Source organism: Pholcus phalangioides, unplaced genomic scaffold, assembly GCF_987345545.1.
Source record: "Pholcus phalangioides strain wild (caught in Gottingen) unplaced genomic scaffold, Ppha-v1.0 ptg000011l_1, whole genome shotgun sequence".
Classification (NCBI taxonomy): Eukaryota; Metazoa; Arthropoda; class Arachnida; order Araneae; family Pholcidae; genus Pholcus; species Pholcus phalangioides.
In genome coordinates, this window is record NW_028301604.1 from 16,061,370 (window position 1) to 16,084,569 (window position 23,200).

At 34.8% G+C, this 23,200-nt stretch overlaps 1 protein-coding gene and 1 non-coding gene across 2 annotated transcripts; both read right to left on the minus strand.

The window, feature by feature from the left end:
• Positions 1–5,229: 5,229 nt before the first annotated feature.
• Myd88 (myeloid differentiation primary response protein MyD88) lies at positions 5,230–21,554 on the minus strand. The gene is made up of 7 exons (XM_089239140.1): positions 21,122–21,554; positions 14,414–14,784; positions 13,749–13,817; positions 12,341–12,415; positions 9,451–9,625; positions 9,068–9,159; positions 5,230–6,887 (listed from the first exon to the last, which is right to left on the minus strand). Exons 2-7 carry the CDS (start codon positions 14,772–14,774, stop codon positions 6,304–6,306), a joined length of 1,356 nt encoding a protein of 451 aa, XP_089095266.1. The 5' UTR covers positions 14,775–14,784; positions 21,122–21,554; the 3' UTR covers positions 5,230–6,303.
• On the minus strand, positions 17,829–17,900 carry TRNAA-GGC (transfer RNA alanine (anticodon GGC)). The gene has a single exon. It is a non-coding gene; the product is annotated as a tRNA-Ala (tRNA).
• Positions 21,555–23,200: the final 1,646 nt, after the last annotated feature.

Sequence of the window (23,200 nt, forward strand, 5' to 3'; positions counted from 1 at the left end):
TTTTCTCAACATTTTTCATCCCATTTTGTTTATTTCTGAATGGAATAGAACCCTTTTGTGCAACATCAAATGCCATGCACAAGAGGATTGTTGGGCAAACAGTAGTATTCCCAACAAAATGGGTGTTATAGTCTTATTCTGCCAAAGCTGTTTTTAAACCGTGTAGTTTCATTTTAGCCTGGAACTCGAGGGATTGGCCATAATCACATTTGCTTTACTTAGGTGCAACTTCGGTTCTATTTTTCTGTGAATTTTTATGGACACTGGTTAAAATTATGTATTAATATGCATGAAAAATAAAATCAATAGAGACACAAAGATGGATACATTGAAGGTATCTACCTTTCAGTGTAATTTTCCTAGGAGGAAAAAAGAAATATAATTTCAAAAATCGCAAAACAATGGACAAAAGGAAGGAATCTTACAAATCTATGAGGACCCCCCTTAAAAGACACCAAAAATATGAACTTGTGAACTTCTGCATGGCCCCCACATCTTGAAGCAGGGCCCCTAGGCTGGGATATTTTACGGGCCCCCCTTTATGATGAATTTATAGCGTGAAAAAACAAAAAAATGATTAAAACCTCCCGGGCCCCAGGGCTGGAGCCTTGTCAGCCCACCCCTTGTGGGGGCCATGAACTTCTGATTACCCAGTAACAATACAGTGATGAAATACAGTAAAGTTTCAATATAATAAATTTTCTATATTTTGAATTTCTCACAGCAATACTTATATTTTTGCTGATTTACTCTACGTGTCTAAGTCATAGAAATCATTTCTATTTTTAACAGTGTAATTTTTTTAAAGAATATTCTGGAAACCTTTGGTCCATAAACACACACATATACACTGAAGATCCAAAAAAACTGGTACACCTGCCTAATATCATGTAGGGCCCCACGAGCCCGCAGAAGTGCTGCAACACGACATGGCATGGACTAGACTAATGTCTGAAGTAGTGCTGGAGGTAATTGACACCATGAATCCTGCAGGGCTGTCCATAAATCCGTACGAGTGAGAGGGGGTGGAGATCTCTTCTGAACAGCACGTTGCAAGGAATCCCAGATATGTTCAATAATGTTCATGTCTGGGGATTTTAGTGGCCAGCGGAAGTGTCTAAAGTCAGAAGAGTGTTCCTGGAGCCACTTCATAGCAATTCTGGACGTGTGGGGTGTCGCATTGTCCTGCTGAAATTGTCCAAGTCCGTGGAAATGCACAATGGACATGAATGGGTGTAGGTGATCAGACAGGATGCTTACGTACCTGTCAGAGTTGTATCTAGATGTATCAGGGGTCCCATATCACGCCAACTACACACGCCCCATACCATCACAGAGCCTCCACCAGCTTGAACAGTCCCCTGTTGACATGTAGGGTCCATGGATTCATGAGGTTGTCTGTCTCCATACCCGTACACGTCCATCAGCTCGAAGCAATTGGAACCGAGACTCGTCAGACCAGGCAATGTTGACGGGCCCAGACGAGGCGTAAAGCTTTGTGTCGTGCAGTCATCAAGGGTACACAAGTGGGCCTTCAGCTCCGAAAGCCCATATCCCAGCATTGAAATCTGCAGCAATTTGTGGAAGGGTTGCACGTCTGTCACGTTTAATGATTCTCGCAGTCGTCGTTGGTCCCGTTCTTGCATGATCTTTTTCCGGCCGCAGCGATGTCGTAGATTTAATTTTTTACCGGATTCCCGATATTCACGGTACACTCGTGAAATGGTCGTACGTGAAAATCCAAATTTCATCGCTACCTCGGAGATGCTATGTCCCATCTCTCGTGCACCGACTATAACACCACGTTCAAACTCACTTAAATCTCGATAACCTGCCATTGTAGCAGCAGTAACCGATCTAACAACTATGCCAGACACTTGTTATGTTATATAGGCATTGCCGACCGCAGCGCCATACTCTGATTGGTTCCATATCTCTTTATTTGCATATGCATGCCTGTACCAGTTTTTTTGGCTCTTCAGTTTATTTGACACATAAATATTATACCCATACACACCAAGTATTGGGTTGTTTTTAATGCAGGAGCTTACCTAATTATGAATGCCTAATTAATAACAGGAGCTTGGGTAATAAGGATTTTTTAGAAACTATGATAGTTGTGGAGGGCCTGGATCTTATAGCCATTACAGAATATTGGGCAAAAGATGGGGATGAATCTTTCTTACACAGCTCAGGATACGATACTTTTTTGAGAAATAGATCTGATAGGAAAGGGGATGGAGTGTTGATATATGTAAAATCATGTTTGAAGGCTACAGAGTGTAACGCGTGCAGAGAAGTGATATTGAAACTATATGGGTTGAGCTTGAAAACAAAAGACGTCATAAACTTATTGTTGGGGTTTGTTACAACCCACCAAATAGGGATCCAAACTACATCACCAAACTTCATGATGAAATTTCCTACATGTGTAAGTGTAAGAGGGTTGTAATACTTGATGATTTCAATTACCCGGGTATAGGTTGGGAGAATCTTTCATTTGGACATCAATATGAAAGGGACTTTCTTAAGTTGGTGCTCGATAATTTTTTGCATCAGCATGTATCAGAAGCCACTAGGGGTACTGCTATTTTGGATTTGGTTCCTACTAGTTCTGAGGATCTTGTTGAACATGTTTTGGTGGGGGACGAGTTTTCTTCCAGTGATCATCGTGCCATCATTTTTCACTGTAACTTTCCTACAGGTAAGGTTGATAACAAAAGACTGGTTCCTTGTTTTCGGAGAACTAACTTTGATGTTTTGAGAGGAAGGTTAGCGGAAGTTTTCAAAGACCAGTTGGAATCAGTCAGGGTGGTAAGTCAATGGGAAGAGTTTAGTACGAAGCTGTCCTCTGTTTTGCACGAAGTCATACCCTTTGTTCAAAAAAAGTGTGTTTGTACATTGCACCCTCTATGGTTCACGGATAGCATGCGTAACCTTTATCTTGAAAAGAAAAGAGCATTCAGTGAGTATAAAAGTGAAAGAGGTGACATATCATTTGTCTACTGATAAAAGAAGAGTGCTGAAGAAAGTGATAAGGGACAGTAAAAAGGAAGTTGAATCTAGGTTGCCAGATAACATTGGCTCTGACCCAAAATCATTTTTTAAATACGTCAATAATGGATGTAAGGGTACAGTTGACCCCCTGTCGATAGGAGGGTCTAGGTTAGAGAGCAATGTAGACATGTGTAACACTTTCAATGATTTTTTTTGCGTCGGTTTTTAATGGAGATGATATTCATGATATTCAATATAAGGGTGTTGCATGGGGGTAATAAAATCCTCAACAATATTCAATTGGAGGACGTTGAGGTCCTAAAGCTTCTCAAAAATGTATGTGCAAGCAAAGCACTAGGACCAGATGATATCTATCCTAGGGTTCTCAGGGAATGCGCTAATGAATTGTTGGGGTTAGTCACACAGATATACAGGAGCAGTGTTGCTGAGGGTATCGTCCCAAGGGATTGGAAACTTGCTAATGTTGTTCCGATATTTAAGAAGGGTAGTAGAGAAGCTGTGTCCAATTATGGTCCAGTGAGTTTGACGAGCTCCCTGTCGCAAATTTTGGAAATTATTATCAAAAGGCAGTTGGCGAAGAGGATAGATGAGAATAATGTATTGCTGGATAATCAGCATGGGTTCAGGAAGGGGAATTCATGTGTGACTAACCTCCTTTGCTTCTATGATCACGTGACGAAGGCTGTGGGTAAGGGCAAAAATGTAGATGTTGTTTACCTTGATTTTCAGAAGGAATTCGATCGGGTTCAACCAATACCACCTATAGAACAAGGCCTCCGCACGAAGCTTGTGATGTCAGTGAAGGCCATTTCTCCTATTGCCATTGGATATACTGCAAAAAAGGTAAACATATCTCATGTGTCGACCTGCTATATCCAATGGCAATAGGTGAAATGCCTTCTCCAGTAACGTCATGAGCTTCGTGTGGCCTTGTTCTATAGGTGGTGTTGGTTCAACATGGTAAACTTTTGAAGCGTTTACATGAGATGGGGGCAACTTGCTGAATTGGATAGAACCGTGGTTAAGAGATAGGTCACAATGAGTAATGGTGAACTGGGAATTCTTTGGTTGGACATGGGTCACAAATGGAGTTCCTCAAGGAAGTGTCCTTGGCCCCATAATTTTTATCGATAAACTTGATCAGTGTATCGATGGGATTGCTAGCAAATTCGCAGATGACGTGAAGCTAATGGGGGAAATCGGGAATCAAAGTGATAGGGAGTTGCTGCAGACCAACTTAAACAGCATGGGCTAATGAATGGAGCATGATGTTTAGCGTTGAGAAGTGCATGATCACTCATTTTGGTTCGAACAACCTATGGTTCTCTTACGAGTTGAATGGTGTCACTATTCCGGTCACCGATTTCGGAATTGTCATTGATGAGCGGTTTAGGCTTTCTGAACATTGTTCAGCGGTGGTCAAAAAAGCAAATAGTATGCTTGGTCTCATTTTCAAAAAGGTCTCTTCGCATTCTCCTAAAGTCATTCTTCTGCTTTTCCAAGGCTTAGTTCGTCCTGGACTAGAGTATGCTGTGAGGTTTTGGAGACCATATCTACAAAGGGACATAGACTTGGTTGAAGGGGTGCAGAGAAGAGCTATGCGTGTCCTTATTGGTATGCGGGGCTTGAGTTATGAAGAGAGACTTCATTTTTTAATGTATTTACATTGGATGATCACAGGTGTCGGAGAGATGATCGAAGTGTTCAAAATTTTCAACTGGATGGATAGGATGGACCATGAATTATTAGTACACCGTCAATTGACTGCTTCTACAAGGGGACACCAGTATCGATTGGTACGGGACAATGCAAGGTTATGGTGTCGCAGGGAATTTTCTCTAATAAGGTTGTTAATAAATGGAATAGCTTACCCCTGGAGGTAGTAAACTGTAACACAATTGACACATTTAAAAAGAAATACGATGAACATGTTGGGGTAAATAGAGAAGCTATCCATACTTAGAATAAGACAACCATAAGTATTCTTTATGGGCATTGTACAATATTTCATCATGTATATATATTGTTTGTAATTGCATTTTTAATTGGGTTGCTGTATTTTTGAAAAATATATGACATCCATATTTATTATAGTCATCTTTTTCTCAGCCCCCTCGTTGGCCATTTTGCCTGTTGTGGCATTGTATCTGTATTTTTAGAGCTTATAATATAACATCACTAGAATATTTTCAACACACACACAACAGCATTAGTAATATAAATGTGGAATGCTTTTATTTTATAAAATATTTTCACTTGAACATCACAACAATAAGATTAACATTAGAAAAATATTTTTTATTTCAATCTTAATAATTAAAAAATATTTCATTTTGTTTTGATCAAAAATGCATTAGTTTGAAAATCTTGAAGTTAAAAATGGAAGTTGGACCAAATGTGTACCATAACGAGCAACAATAAAATCATGAAATATAAAACTTTTGTGCAAAAGTACAAAAAATATGTTAAAATTTATGCATTTCTATCACTATCTTTGATATCAGTTTATCATCATGCCTACACTATTCAAGTTTATGACGTATTGCTTTCAGTAGCATCATTATTTTCATTTGAAACATAAGTAGTTTTGATTTTTGTCAGTCTCTCACTATATTGTACTAATGCCAGATCACTTGAAAAGATTCTTGGCACTAGATGACAGTGTGTGATTATAACTACTTATATTTATTAAAACAATGATTTTTTTTAAATAATATATTTGAAATTATCTTTACAAGAGTAAGATAAAGTAATCATATTTGATCAGTTTCATTATACACAGTCATTTTATGCACACAAGTATAAACCACACCAGGACCTATAGTTTAAAGTAGATTCCCAACTGCTATCTTTCCATGTCACTCCCAAAATTCACACCCAGAGTTGTTGGAACAGAGTTTAGTCATTCCCCTTCTGGGGATGGAGGGGGGGGGGGACATAAAATGTATCAATCATATGAATCAGATATGATTTTCCATTATGAAGAAAATAATATAACTGCTTAATCACAGCAAAACTAAGAAATACAGCCTCTTACAAAATACACCTTTTTTTTAAATTCAACCAAAACCAACCCTACATGTAACTTAACGCCGTGTAGCTTAAATAATCTTCAAAAACACTAAAGCTAACTAAATTAATTACTTTTTTCCCAATAATGCATGTTAAAATGAATACACAGGTTTTCATTTACAACTTATGAAACAAAATGAAAAATATTAAGAGAAAAATCGTTATCTTACTACATGAAAATTGATACCATCTACAACCCCTCCCCCAAAGCCGTCAGAAAGTTAAATCATCAGCTGATTTCATTGCACTATCATCTTGATTATCGCCAGTTATGCTGTTATTAGTATGATATCCACTTGTAGCAACTGATGCATTGGTGGTAGAAGTTGAGGAATTTGACTTTAGGCACTCCTTAATTTTTCCAAACCATTTTCTTTTAGGAGGAGGAGTAGTTTTTTGACGATTCTCAGAAGAAACGAGTAGCCTTAACTGTTGTGAGGATTGGAATGATTGTTCACCAAAATTTTCAGATGCTGAAACTGAAGGCCATGTCAAACTGGGCTGTCCAGTAGATGTATCAGTTAGAACCTCTGTGGGTGGATAAGTAACAATGGGATTTGATGGGTACCCAATACTATCAGATGCTTGACAAAATCCAAGAGCTGGTTTTGCAAAAGTACAAGAAGAATTCAACACAAAAATAGATGAAGCTGTCCCATTAATTGATTTTATTAAACGTTGCCATTGAAAATCTGTAATTACTGGTTTGGTGAAGTCAATCTTTGAGATGAATTTCAAGATGAGAGGGACTTCACAAGGTGCAATGAGAATGGGTATCAGTATACGTTTTCTTTGCTCTATAATAGAGAAATTATTTCAATTAAAAGTCACAAACTGGTAATTTTCAGTTAGTCTGTAAATAAATACTGAATCCCACAAAACTTTATGCTCATAATCATTCAATAGAAGAGTGGTTAAAAAAAAATAATAATAAATAAATAAATAAATATATATATATATTTGTGAAAAATAAAATTCAAGAAATTAAGAGTGAATAAAAATACATTTGTACTTTTAAAAAATGGAGTCCTTTTCTTAAAAAACTAAAATCAACATTTCACTGTTTTATGCCATGTACACTAAGTTTTTAATCAATACAATAAAGAACCAATTATAAAGGCAAATATCAAGGAAAACCAAAAATTTAATGTGTTTCAACACATAATTGGTGTCATCTTCAAAGGATATATATAAGCATTACCACGCTGATTAAAGATCCAGCTTGACAAGCCTTTTTTACATGTTAAATGGTGGGGATTTTGCCCCACTAGCCTTTCTTTTTGCCTCATTAATATTATTATAACATTTTAACATTAATATGTGTAGGAATAAACTGCGACCAAAGCCACGCCAAATGTGTATAACAAATGAGTAAATGAGTGAAAGTCATATAATTAAGAGTCAACAGTATTGTGGTTTATTGTGGTTTCTCTTTCTGTGTATACTGAACTCCACTATGTGAGCGTACAATACTTGAAGAGTGATTCCGTCACAATTGAATCTCAAATGTTTGTAAAAATTAGAGAGGTGGGGAGAAGGGGGAGAATGGCATGGTGTCTGTCTTTAGAGATGTGTTGGTGACAGTATCTCTTTGTGATGAAGCTAGTAACAGTAATAACAAACCATAAAAAAATATCAATCAAGACTTGGGGTATCATATGTCAATGCCTTCTTAGCAGGAGCTGTGTTGCATAAGATGAGATTTGAGATGATTATAACCGGGAATTTGATGTTGAGAATTTATTATTCACAAATGGGCTTGTGTAAAACTACTTTTTGTTCAGATTTTTTTTTTTTTAATTGAATATTTGTTTTTCATCTCTTGTGTTCCTTTTGGATTGTTTTCTGGTTATAATTGAAAAAAGATAGAAATCAACATCTACATAAAAGGTAGAATTTTTTATTGTTTTTATTTTCCATTCTAAAGTTTGAGTGTTTCTTTAGTGCCTGTCAAGCTAGAAGTGTTGACAACTTAGTTATTTTCCAAGAAAACAGTGGCATAATATCTAATACCGCAATAGTTGTGGCACTGTAATTTCTTGATGCTCAAGATGAGAAAATACACAAAATTTTTCATGTTTCAAAAACACATGGATGAAATGCTGTTTCCTTCATGCAGAAGAATTTGGAGCGATTTGGGAAACACTGTTTACATTTTATAGGAAATTCCTGCGCTTAAAATTAGATTGGCAACTTCATATTTATATATAACACAAAGTGAAGCATGTGCACAAATACTGATGTAAACAAACAAAATGAGAAAATGTTTGAGTACAGTTTTTACTTCAAACAGAAAATAAAAAGGAAAAAGATGCTATTACGAACATCTGAACAAAAAAGCAGAACGAAGACTTTTGCCAAAGCATCTGAACACCCTTTATAAGGCAAAAATGGGACCTCATGTTCTCAGAAGTCAGGAAAAGTCCTCAGTCAAACTGAGGACTTTTAATATTCATGTGAAACATTTTTCTTCATATCTCGACTTCTACTGCTTGTATACATAAAATTGAGGCACCAAAATGTGCACTATCATGATCTTTACTATTTAAAAAAAAAAATTAAAATAGATTTTTTTTTGTTCTTTAAGAGTACTGTGCCCATTAAGCTGGAAACAACATTCTGATTGGTTGCAATTCAATTTGGAGTTTTGAGCCAATTCGGAAATAGACCAATCAAATAACTTGATATTTCAAGCTTTTCTTTTCTATTTGCCTTTACTGCTGGTTCTTTATTGTGTAAATATAAGGCAAAGGATTAAAATTTCTCCATAAGTTTGTAATTTCTATAATGTCTATTTAAAGTTTCCTTACGCATGGGAAAAAATTATGAAAGCAAATTATACAGGAAAATCAAATTAAAAATTACATTGAAAAAAATTGCACTGGAACTAAAACATTTTTCATCTCATGATTTCACATTAAGAATGAATGTCTTATAATTTACATGCATTAATATAGCATAAATGCGAAAAGCTTACCAACAGCTAATCCAGCTGCGAAACTAGTTTGGAATTCACATTCAGGACTTCTTAAAAAGTCTGGCGATAACATGATTATCATTCGATGACACCTGGATGAAATTGAAATTTTTAATTAAACAAATACACATATTTTTAAAAATTTTGAAAAAAATTAACTTTCATGCAAATTTATATGTGTACATGATTTTTTTTTACTTACGATGGTTCTATAAAACTTGTATAAAATGGCTCACATCATATCAAATTGAAAACCAAAGTAAAATTAAACTTTTACCAGGTAAAACTAAAGCTTGCTATTTCCATATTTATTTCAAGACATCTGAATTTACAGTGCATGAGCATTATTGTACAAAAAATAAATAAACAAGTAAAATAACTACCTTTCCTGTATTAACTGAGCATGAGACTCCAACTCTGAAGCGCCGATCAAAAGATCTCTGTCTTTAATGAATAATTTCAAGCCTATTTCTGGGGACTCTAAGAAGCGAGCCAATCTTAAAACACATTCCAAATCTTCTTTAGCATAACATACATAGGCATCATAATATGTGCAGTCTATCAAAGTAAATACATAGGTAGAAGAAAAAATTAAAACAGAAGTGAAAGAAATGAATTTATACATACTTAAAAAATTAGTGAAAGTTATCCATGTTGTCCCCCGATGCCAGAAGTACAAATGTGCACATTTTCCTTTTTTTTATCAGCTGGTTGGATACCTTATTTTGCTAAGTTTTGCCTGAAATGCTAATGTGTCTCCCTATTGAAGCATGTTACAAAACATTTTAGGAAAATAACTTCCATGGAGTAACATGGGTAGAGTGAACAGTCAAATGTCATTTCCCACATTATTTTTTCCAAGGACATTGCACATTTGTGCCTCTGGCATGAGGGAGATGATATATTGGCACATAAATGAATACTCTAAATATCAAACTACCTAACTTGCACATTTTTAATCAAAATACATTCACATCCAAAATTTGAATCAATAACTATTCAATTTGCCATAATTTATGGAGGAAACACTGTATTACTGATACAGCGATAAATCTCTCTATAACAATATTTCCCCAAATCTTGTTTGGATTTTCAGACAAGTTCAAATTTAACCCAATTTTTGAGCTCCTCTTGAGTATACAGCAATATCCTCTACTACAATAAATCCCTATATAACAATATTTTCCAAGGAGACTGAAAAACTACTAGAACTATATTTTTCTAAATTTTAATCAAAATCGACTTCAGTCGATTCAACAACTCTGCTGCTTTCAAGGACAACTACTAACATCTATATTTTGCACTATTTGCCCGCCCCCTAGATATGTTACCACTGTTGCTACTTTCTGTGTAAGGCACAAAATAGTAGTATAGTAATATTCACTGCAGGGTGAGACAATTCTAAGTTTCAGTAATGTCAATGGCTGAGAGTAATAGAAAACTGACCAAGAAAATGTCCTGCGATTAATCATTATCCATATTAAAAGTTAAAAAATGAATCAAAATAAAAAAAATGTTGTAACAAAAATTAGTGGTAGCAAGTTGTTTGGCAGTAAAGTTATTTATTTTATTTATTCAATATTGCTTGGAAGAGGCTTATACAAGGGAATGCAGTGGTGAAATTTGACAGGGAGATGGTTGATGTTACAAGAGAAATTGGAAACTGTTGTGCAAGCAATAATGTTTGATGGGAGGTTGTTTCAATCGGTTATTGTTCAAGGAAAGAAACTAAATTTGAAACAATCTGTGGATGCAAAGCGTTTCAATTTTTGGGAATGGTTAATTCTATTGAAAAAGTGTGAAGCTGGAGTTAGAAAAGTGGAAGCGTCATATGAAAAAGGCAGTGAAGGATTTTGAAAAAGAAGGTTAATCAAGAGATTTGTCTACAGGTGGAAAGCGGTTAGATATTGAGTTGGCGCTTGAGTTCAGTAAGGAGGCGGAGGATGACCAACAGTTTAAAATGAAGCAGGCTGATTTATTTTGAATAGATTCTGATTTGTCTATATTGGAGAGAGGGGGTCCCAGAGTATGGGGGATCGAAAGAATGAATTGTATTGGTAATGCTTCTTGATTTAATAGTTAAGATTTTGAAGGGATTTTTCTGAGATGCTACAAGGGAATTTTAGGTAGCAAAGTTCATGGGAGGCCTAAAGGGGTGGTAGAAGAAGATTGAGGGAAATCGAGGGGTAGGACTACAACGAGATTGGGAAGTTAGGAAAATACCAGTAGTGATGGGATCCAAAATTTATTTAATATTGTTGATAAGGGCTAAATTTATTTAATTATTGAGAGTCTAGATCCGCCGTCTCTGTTAGAGCCGATTCTGTGGCAACGGTCTATATCGGAAGAAGAAAAAAGTTGTTTTCTCATTCACTGTGAAACAACTCATGATTGTCGGATAGTCTTCTATCATATGCATCAGAAAGATATAACATTTTTCGTGAAACTGATGAATTAAAAATTAGTTCCCTCTGAATAGCAGTGTGATAGATAAAAGCAAAATTTATTTGGGGTCTCAAATAGCCTCCACCACTGGGTTCCAGTGCCTATGGCCAATGACCATCAAAGAAAAATTAAAAGACATTAATCGTTTGATATCATTATCAATATCATCAGACCATGTTAAAAAAAATTAAGGATTACTGCAATCTATGATTGCTACTTCTTTGAGGAAAAGACAAGAAATTGGAAAAAATGTGAATTCCAGTCAAATCAGTAATATTCCTACTGGATAATAATGAAAACTGATGAATATGGCTGTGAATAGTCCTTAGAATGAGTATGATAATATTAGTTAACTAATTATTTTTTTATAATAGTTAAATACTCACAAGAAAATTATGTGGTGAAACCAATAATTCTGAACTGGAAAAGATGCCAAAAATGACATAAATCTGGTGACACAAGATATTGATGATTATTCTTGAAACAACAATTTCTTTGTTTTTGTTCTACAGAATATTGTTGCATCAAGATCTCACTGTATACCTATCAGGATGGAATCTCAGTAGTGAGAAAGATGACATCCCTAAACATTACTACTTTTTAACTTAAATTGAAAAGAAAATGTATAAAAAATTTTAGATAAAAAATTACTTGCTATCACCACACAAGCAGAAATATAACAACATTTAATAAATAAATAACATTTATACTAGCATGCCTTAAAAAACAAACTTTTGAACACAGTGGCACTTTTCTTTCTTATTCTTCCTTATAATAATTTCTTTCTTATTGATAACAAGAAATAAATTTTTAATGGGGAATACTTGCCTCCAAATTCAGCATCTCCAACAGTCAAAGCATTAGGATCTTCTGATCGGCGTACAGCAGAGGGTCCTGGTGTAACTATAAATATAATAACAATAATTCATAACAACACACAGTTAGAAAAAGTATCCAAATAATGTGTGACCTCAGATAAGTCAATCATATTGCAAGGGGTTGTAGTTATTCAAATAAAAATAATTTTTTATGCAGTCCCCGCGTGCTCAACACCCAACTAGAAAGTTGCTGTCTTAACTCTCCTGAGGCCAACAAAAAACATTCCACACTTCTAAGTGCAATATTCACTAAGGTATTTGAATTTTAAAAAAACCGGAGAAAAATTGGGAAGAAACAGCATAAATGCAGGTAAAACATGCTTTACCTGCATTTATACTAGCTTTTCCCAACACTGCTCTCTGTTTTTATAATTCAAATGTATCAGCAACTATTGAACTTGGATTTCTTTTTTTTTCTAGCCTAAGAAGAGACAGGGCAACAACTTTCTAATTGAATTTTTGAGTACAACAGGGAATGTATAAAAATTTAATATTTTATTTAATAACTATACAACCCCTTGCAACATGAATGATGTTTCTGAAGTCTACACATTATTTGGATACTTTTTCTAATCGGAAGTATGCCTCTAGGATCAACAGTTCTCCAGTAAAATGTGGTGCGTGCTGACACTCCTACACTATATATTAACAATAACAAAGACTCAACAAATCTCACATGGTATGTCAACATTGTGACAAAAAAATTGGTATTAGTGCCTTATAAAATTCAACTATGAGTGATTATAAATTAGATTTTGATTATAATTTTCAGAATTTAAGTCAGCATATCCATAACATGGAAAGAAGACAAAGTCCTGCAAAAGTTTAAAAAATATTATTTCAGACAGTTTTTCCGAGTGAAACAAATATGACTATAAGAAATTTGGCTGGTACTATAATTTTTTGTAGATTTTTCAAGCTCTGACTGTAACTAAAAATTATGAAATAAACAATGATTTATAAAATTTTCATAGAAATCAGATGTCTGCAGAAAAGCAATTTGGGGGCACAGTAGCCTAGGTCGATAAGATACTCGCCTAAAGTACCAAAGGATGTTTAGAGGTGTCGCAAGTTTGATACCCAGTCCATCCTTGTCAGAAAACTTTCCTGACACAGGGGTACAACAGAAATGGCAACATGACCACAGATAAAATTGCTACCGCAGGGAGTCCCACATTGAGGGGTTAGCACACCAACCTCTAGATGAGTATTAAAACAAGCTTGCCATTCATAATCGGCAATAAATTGCAGGTCCCGGTCTAATTAACCCTTGTGTGCAGAAAATGACTGTGGTGCAACAAAAATGATCAAATGAAAAACAATTTGAATATTGAAGAAGAAAAAAAGTGATAACTAACCTTCAGGAACTTGAATTGGATGTTCTAAAAATGATCTCATTTTTCTAACATAATTACAAGCATCTTTTCCTATAAAGTAAGAAGTGGAAACATTTTAGACATGGAAATGTCGAGACATTTAATAGACATAAAAAATTAAAGTGAAAAATTGTTGAAAATTAAATATATTTCACTCTTTGGCGATTTTCAATGAAAATGATATTATAGCTATTGAAATGCAGCTATACATGTGTAAATGCATAATAGGATGAGAGTCACTCCAATCAGTTATAATAGAAAAATACTTTGGTCTTCTGAAGAAAGGGATATTTTGTTTTTAGTCCTTTTGATGATATTTACAAGTCTTTGTCAGCTATATATTTTTGATGAAATTAGCAGTAGTTTGTGGAATTAATGTTTTTTGAACGGGAAAGCTATTTCAAAAAAAACACTCGTTCTCTTATAAAAGTTATATAAATTCCAATATGTTTCAAAAACATAGTGGAGGGTAGTAGAGAGTGGTCAATTGATCTGAGGGCATAAAAGCTGACAGCACAGCAACCTATAGCATTTGCACATATTATTATGATAATCTGCAATAGTTTTCATTTGTAGTTTAATAATATTTGTAGCAGACTTTTTTTATTCACATACGTAAAAAAAACCTTAAAATTTAAATAACTCACTGAATGCTTGCATCAAATCATCCAAGACGTCATGTCTATCCATATTTTCCAAATATTCTAAAAGGACACCAATGGTACTATCAGGCTTTCCTTCCCATGCTTCTATAACTTTCAAAGTTGGATCGTCACTTCTACGAAAATTCTTGATATCATTGTACTCAAAACCCATTTGTTCAGCTAAACCCCTATAATCTCGCACTTCATTTTTTGATGACCGCAATGGCTGTTCTGGATTTAAAAACCATGACAAACCAGATCGACTGGATACATTTAATGCTTTCACTGGTACAGTTGTGAGATCAACTTCTTCAAACGAGGAAGTTGACTGAGATGGGGTGACTGATGAGAACTTTGCTTCCATGCTTGTTTCACTAAAAATATAAAAAAAAAATTGATTAAAAAATGTTTCAAGTATGATTTACGTCAGCAGTTCTTAAATAGTGCTCTGTGTGCACTTCCTAGTTCCTAGGGACTCCGCAGCCACTCAAGAAAAAAAAAATAATTCTATGGAAGAAATACAAACACCATTTTTTTGCTCACCAAGTATTTGCGTCAATTTGAGATAAGAATGTAACCTCAAGAATTTTTGTGTAAGTAGATAAAAACACGTTTTTCACTTGAAATCTTCATTCCCCGTTCTTTCCTATGCTTGTTTTTGCTTGAGGGATCGTGCATAAGAACAATTTCAGAGAGGATTTAAAACTGACTAGTGCATTATCCAATTGGAAATGATATCATGTACAATATGCAAATGCATGAAGTTATTAGAAATATTATTGGGCAGGCTCAAAAATATTGTGAGGTGGGACTAAACCCAATATTTTTATAAATATTATCGAGATCGTGGCAAATATTGAGTGGGCTCGGGTTCATTCATTCTCAATCATTCTCTTCATGCAGATAAAAGTAGTAATGAGGAAGTAGCCACACAATTGAATGTTAAAAACTCAACCATTTTCAATAATAGTATATAATTCAAGGATACAGGTTCATATTGTAGCACTATTATGAATTTTAAAAAATAAACTAAAATAAGCGTGAAAAATGTTAGAATATTTGTTTGAACCATTCATTGCAGAGAATTCATGTACGCAGTGACAAAACTGACTTTCATTCGGAAAAAAAAAAGTAATTGTGATCATACACAAGTATAATAATTCATTATTAGGATTTCAAGCCCTTTCAGAACATTTGAATAATCAGATTTTCAAATAAGAAAATTATCGGTTTGTTGACTTTAATTTAGATACGGTGAAAATCTCATACCTTGTTGGATGATACCTAAGCTACCATCAAGTGGCTTTTTGGTTCATAATTTGGCCACTCTTTCACAAATGAACGAAGCAACGTCTAAGTTGACTTTAACACAACACAATATTTTTCACATAACAGTTCGTACTGTATTTAACATACGGGGTGCAGCATTGAATATGGGAAAACTGTTTTCCCGCATTTAATGCTGTTTATTCCCAACTTTTCTCCATTTTTTTAATTCAAATATCTCAATGAATATTGCACTTAGAAACTTGGAATTTCTTTGTTGGCATATAGAGAGACCAGGCAACAACTTTTTAATTGATTTCTCAAGCACAGGGTGTCAGTATAAAAGTCTATTTTTTTATTTTGATAACTATGCACCTGTTTGCAGCATGAATGACATATCTGAGTTCAACACACGATTTGGATACTTTTTATAATTGGGAGTATGTCCCTAGGACCAACGGTTTGCCAATAAAATGCCATATGCCCTGTAACCTATGCACACTGTATATGCATGTAACAAAATAGTTTGAGATGAAATATTCCAAAACAATCTGACATTTTTGCACTAAAGTAGTTGAACTTTAACAATTTAACTGAAAACAGACCCTTTTATAAATTTAGGAAAGAAATTAAAAAAGAAAAGGTTGGGAAAAAAATGGCCAAGACGGGCTTGGTTGTGCGTAAATGCCCCCAAATTCCACAAAAGGATCAGCCCCCTCAGTTTTATGGGAGACTTTCGCATTTATGAGACATTTGACTATGCTCACGATTCATCCTTATATATAACTTTCAACATATATTTCATTTACGTGACACAGTTTCAATTATCTGACATTTTCACTTTGACTCAAACTCCAAATCTTTGGAATCTATGGACATCCTATCCAACTATCGAATCCACGCAATTTTTGCAGATTGTGAAAACGCATTGCTGAAATTATTTTTAATGCGTATTATCAACGCAAAAACCATAAACTTTAGGTTTACAGACATGAAGAGATGCATTGAGCCGGTTATAGATATTGAAACTTACGTGAGAATTTATTGCACTTTTCTGAGATATCAGCAAACCAGCGAGTCCCAAATAAACCGATTTAAATTGTTTGAAATGTGATCATACACCCTTATAGAATTTTTTTCTAATTTCCATAGCATTGTTCTTGCAAGTTAGAAAAAGTGCATTGAAATTATTTGGGATGTTTCAGGTCTGTTAATAGGAAACTTATACAATATCGGTTAAAAAACCTTTAAAGAATAGCTGGTGGTGTCAACTTAGAGAAAGTCTCAATACATTATCTGCTTTGATTACATATAGAAACCAATCAGCAAACCAATTGATGATAAGACCTTAAATATGTTTAAAATTATGCTTTTCCTTTTACATTGAGAGGAATATCATATGAACACTTAAGATTGAAACAGTAATTGTATGCCAATTACAGTTTCTTAAGTTATACAGCACAATAGGCTATATAGTTTTAAAAAATTAAATTTCTTGGATACTTTTTGCTTGTGTGTGGTTTTTATACCACAAAGTGTAACATGTACTTGAAGCAATTGAATGTTTGTGATATTTGCACTGAGATACAGTGGATCCCACTTATAACTTTTTTCAAAAACCCGTCATGATAAACGTTGTAAGTGGGAAAACGCTTCAAATGGAAAATCTTAATGGGAATTAAAGTTTACAATGAAAATAAATTGCACTATGTGGGAAAACGTTCTAAGTGGGAAGTTATAAGCGGGATCGACTGTATATGGGGAGGGGGATAATTTTCAAAAAACTTCAGTTGTGCAACTTTTGCGCTTATACACAGTTTGAACACAGCTTCTTGAATGGCATATAACTTATATTGTATTAAGTAATAGTTTACTTACAAGCAAATACTGAGTGTGTTTAAATACTGAATGATACATACACATAATGGAATGAAGATTGCTACGACAAAAGACAAAAGCATCAAGTATTTCAGGGCCTCAAAGTTTGTTTGAATTTTGACGTACCACATATGTATGAAGATTTTTAATGATACATATTTTGCATAGCTAAGCATTTTGTATATAGAAATGTCCTTTCCACTTGTCAATACAAGATTCATTGAGAGACTGTAATCTTCATCTCCACAAATAACCAAAGAAGAAAATTCATCACTGCCCCCACGGAGACTCGAACCCCGGTCTCTCGCTTGCCAGACGAGTGCTCTACCATCTAAGCTATGGAAGCAGATAGAATGTTTCAACCCTGGAGCGTATATATATAATGTTGAAAGGCACCGTACATGGACGGCATCAACAATTAACTAATAGCTCGTGAGTGACATAGGCCAACTAGATGGCATGTGGCCATCTTGCATATACGCTCCAAGGTTGAAACATTCTATCTGCTTCCATAGCTTAGATGGTAGAGCACTCGTTTGGCAAGCGAGAGACCGGGGTTCGAGTCCCCGTGGGGCAGTGATGAATTTTCTTCTCTCTATAGATCTATATGTTTCTCGTCTCTCAATCAATCTTGTATTAAGCATTTTGTGTATAAGTATAGAGATGAATAGTTGGGTGTATCTCCAAATTATTATCAGGCTCTACATTCTACACTAACTTGTTAGGCTCTGAACAAACACATAATACTAATTTATCATTACAATTCAAAAAGCAAAGCTTGCAACATTATTAAAAAATTTTCCTATAGTAACTAGATACGTTTGATTTATTTCTGTTAAAGTCCTTATTTAATATTTTAAATTAAAATAGAGAAAAAAGCAATACAAAAATGTCTTATGGAAACATTCATTTTTCTGGATATTGTGCTATGCAAGAGGGGGGAAGTAAGAGGGAGAGAGGGGGGAGAGGAGAGTAATGAACTAGTGGGGTTGCGTGCAAGAGATTCTCCAAAATAAAAACTTCCAAATAAGAAATTCATTTTTATTTAAAAATATGTCCAAACTGAAGAAAGCCTTTCTTCAGCTGAGCAAATTACCATATATCATACAATGCAATTTTATCAAATTACTTCTACAATAATCAATATATTGGCTTCATCATGCAAGAATCACGAATGTGCAATGTCCTTGCAAATAAAAAACATGGGAAATGATGTTTGAATGGTTACTCTATGGAAGTTATTTTCCTAAGATGTTTTGTAACATGTGTTTCAGTAGAGATACATATTCGTGATAGGCACATCTTAGCAAAATAAGGTCTCCAAACACCTGATAAGAAAAAGGTGAAAATTTATACATTCGTGCTTCTGGCATGCGGCAGACGATATCAAGTTAGTACTTTTACAGGGTTACTTGGAGAGAATCACCTGATTTCAAAATTGTATATTTCTTGAAAATTAAAAACACAGGATAGAATAATAAGTAATATGTGAATAGACGAGGGGAAATGTATCTATGTATTATGAACAACTTTTGTCAATGGTCAATTTCAAGTGTAGAATCATTTTGAAATCGGATGATTCTTTCTTAATCACCCTCTACACGGAAATCATAAACCATACACCATCTTGCATAAGAGACACTAAGTATATCAAAAACAAAGTAAATATTTATGATATTCAAAAAAATTGAATAGCTTTGTAAATTATCTTTCGGAATATCTTTGTAAGTTAATATCGGCTAATTAAAATCAAAACAAACATTCCAAAGAGCGCTTTTGAGACAGCACATTTTCTGGCAAAAAAATTGGAATGTCCCGGTATGGTCAGCTTATGTTGGGGTCGAGATTAATTTTTTTTTTGTCAAAAGGGGGGGTCGCTCTTCCAAAAGTTTACACTACTGCTCTAGAATCAGCGGTTTGCCAGTAAAATACCAAACCTCCTATTACCTATGCACCCTGTATATACATTTGTCTTCAAAGCTTATAATGATGTAATACAAGTTTATGACAAATTGGATAAACATACAAAAAAATCATTAAACGCTCCTTTTCGTGAAACTCTTAAAATTTCTGATACTTCAAGTGCTAAATTTCATCCTTTAAATACTCAGATCTTATGGTAGGCATTGAAATATCCTGCTAACCATAATCAAAAGTGTAAATTAATTTTTTTTTCATTGATTTGTAGTTATGACGCTGCTTAATGTCCCCATTGGCTAGCCTCAGCATAGAGTGGAGGGGAGGAGGAGGAAGGTTAACAAATATCCCTAAAAAACAGGTAGTGATAATCATCTTATTTTTCAGCAGCACACTATTTCTTTTCAGCAGAGGCAATGGATTGTCACCCCTTTTAAAAGTCGTAAAAAAATACCCCAGAGCAATCATTCTTGCTGTTTGATATTCTGCCCCCGAACAGATCCCCACTCCATGCTTAGCTTTGTGCTAAGCTAGATGGCTACCTGTCTGTAATTGTTTGAAAATATGTGTGTGATGGGGTTTTTTTTTGACAAACTTTCATTTTTCAGTCCTGTGGTTCTTGGATTACATTTACTACCAACACTCAAAAGAATGGCAATGAATGGTCAACAAACCTTTGTCTGCCTTCTTAATGGCAGCTCTCTTTGAATGGAAAGTCTTGGAACACACACACTTTTGTCTTTTCAGTTACTCCATTTTGCTCAAGCCTCTTCTATAGTATGTGTCAGGCCCTACTGTCATCGCAAGTCGTAAAACTATGAAGATTTACATACACTTTTTTTTTTATTTCCTTCCTCATGTTAATGTCAACTTAAATAGGGGAAAAAATTGCAAAAAAAATATTTCATGCATTTTGTTTGAAATTGAATTTTTTTGATCACTCTTTTCACAAATTTCTTCGTGGCTCTCTTATCTGCAGCTGCGGCTCTCCTTTTGCAAGATTTTCATCCATGCCCCCCCCCCACCCTTGAATATCCTAGGGGTCTCGGTTGAGAACCACTGTCCTAGGGTACCACAGGATTATATATCAAGTAGGTGCAAAAATATAGCATTACTTTACCATGCCTTCAGGAAAATAATGTAATTTTCCTGAAGGCACATCAAATAGGATAACTATTAATAGGTTTTAACTATTTGTCATGCAATGAATTTAGAGAAAAAGTTGCTATTCATTTGTCTTAGTTAACTTATTAATATTTTTCAGGTAGATATTCAATATTTAAAAACTTAAATCTATGAACTATACATTTTTCCCTTTTTCCTGCTCAGTGTTAACTGGTTTTTATTTTGAAAGGAACATTATGATAGAGTTGAGTACTTCCAACCAGGATCTTTTTTAAATAAAAGTGAGAAGGTCAAAGGTTAATCATAAGATTACAATTCAACGATTCGGATATCATAACGATCGGTATCATATGTTTCAGTGCATACAAAAAATTGGGATTAAGATTCACTGTTTTATTCTATCAAAATAAGGAATAAGTTTTACTCGGATGTACACGCAGATTGGATTATTTGTGAGTTTCCGGCACAATAACCTATATAATATCAAGTTTTTTACTAAATATAAAAGATTAAATCGTTACTTACTAAAATATAATGTGAAATAAAATCGGATTTTTCACCGATTCTGTGTTATTTTGCTTATTTTGTATACATTTTTATCATTGAAAGAGCCAATCCTTTGAACGACCTAAACGTATTGCACCATCGTCTAGTAAACAATCTTGCAAACGTAAACAGAGAGGAAAGGTTGGGGTTGGGCATCTGACTTGACTTAACATTATTTTTCAGAGTTTTGTGCAAACAAAATTATAACTTTGTGACCATATTATATGTATTTACGGGACATTCGCATATTTTCCTTATGGCAGCGGCACTGAGCTATAAGGAAACTTACGGCCGTATTCACCAACACAGTTTCAACTACAATCAGGGACGCCGGAACATATTTGCTCGTGTTGCTAAAGCAATACCAATCATTTTTATGGTATTGCTCAGCATACCAATCATTTACGGCCGTATTCACCAACACAGTTTCAACTGCGATCGCAGGTTAAACGATCAGCGATCGACACGGATTGGTTAAAATCCTTAATTTAACCAATCCGTTTCGATCTTCAATCCTTCCACCTGCGATTGCAGTTGAAACTGTGTTGGTGAATACGGCCGTTAGAGCCCGGAAGTTCAGGCAAAATGCCCTTTTTTGTCTATTTTCAAACTTTTTTGGTAAAAATGCCTTTTTTGAAATTTTCGTGCCATAAATGCCTATTTCAACATAGTTTCTAGTTTATTAGCGAATTTCAGAGGCCATAATCTGTAAAACTTGGGTATTTTGGGCATTAAAAACTTCAAAAAATCGTTATTTTTAAAATTTTCCAACTTTCAGTATAAATTATTATCAGAAAGTCCCACCCCCACTTCCAGCCTATTTCACGCAAATAAGTGATCTGAGAGACTGGTGTTGCCATGCATTAACTTTGCTTTGGCCAGATGGTGTTAGATGTGAATGATTTTGTTTCAGATGAACGCAGCCCGTGCTAGAAAAGCAGAGGAAAACTAGAAGTTTTTGTTTTTCTCCCGCACGCTTTACAGAATGTCTCGACCAGGCATTGGACTGCGTTGTATGTGCATAGCTGGCTGATGGCTGTTCCAAGAGGTCATGAATTGACGCCATGGCTCACACAAAGCGGAGTAGGAGCAGACAGGGCCCATGGTGTTTTGATTTTATTTTTTGTATCATAAATGCACTGCAAACAACCATGGCTATTTATTAAGCATACATACAGCATTTAATATTCTATTAAATTGACCAGAGTGGCCCTCAGGGGCGTTTGGCAGATACGAACACACAAGCCCCCCCGCGCTTGAAAGGGACCCTGTATTCATTGGCGTACGCAAAGGGGGTTTTGCGGTTCTCATCCCCCCCCCCGAACCAAGATTATAGTGTTATTTTGCAGAAAAAAACTAACCCTCCCAGAAGGAAAAAAAATCTGAACCCCCCCCCCCCCCCGAGAAAATACTGCGTACGCCTATGTCTGTATTTACCCTCATGTGGTAGTATTTAAAAAAAAAAATTCTATTTTTGTAAAAAAAAAAAAAGAGAAACAATGTTTCAACTATAAAAACGATAATGATTATTCCAAATAATACAGCAAATAAATGAGAATTATTCGCAACTCGAAGGAGCCCCACAGATTTTCTCTACCGGCTCCACGTCTGGTAACGGGGGGAGGAGGGTCCAGGAATTACCCTAATCCTGAGGATCTACTAATATTCTTTTTTGGGCTTGAAATCAATTTAACTTACTTTGTAATAACTGCATTTATTATCTATAATTGAAACAATGGATGGATTAAGTGCAACCAATTTTTCAGCTAGTTTTTGGACCCTTAATATTTTTGTTTTTAATTATTTTTCTTCCTTCCACAAATTATAAATGCTTTAAATGCACTATAAAAAATTTTAGTGCCTTTTCGCCTGCCTATTTCGACAATTTTTAGTGCGTAAATTTCCGGGCTCTACCACATCATTTAAAAATAGCTCATATAGTACACTGAAAGCGCTTTTCTATGTTTGTGTAAAAAAAAAAAAAAATTTTAAATCGCTATTATTTTGAGTGATTTTTTCGCCTCTTTTACGCACTACCAACAGCTACCATTCTCCTCC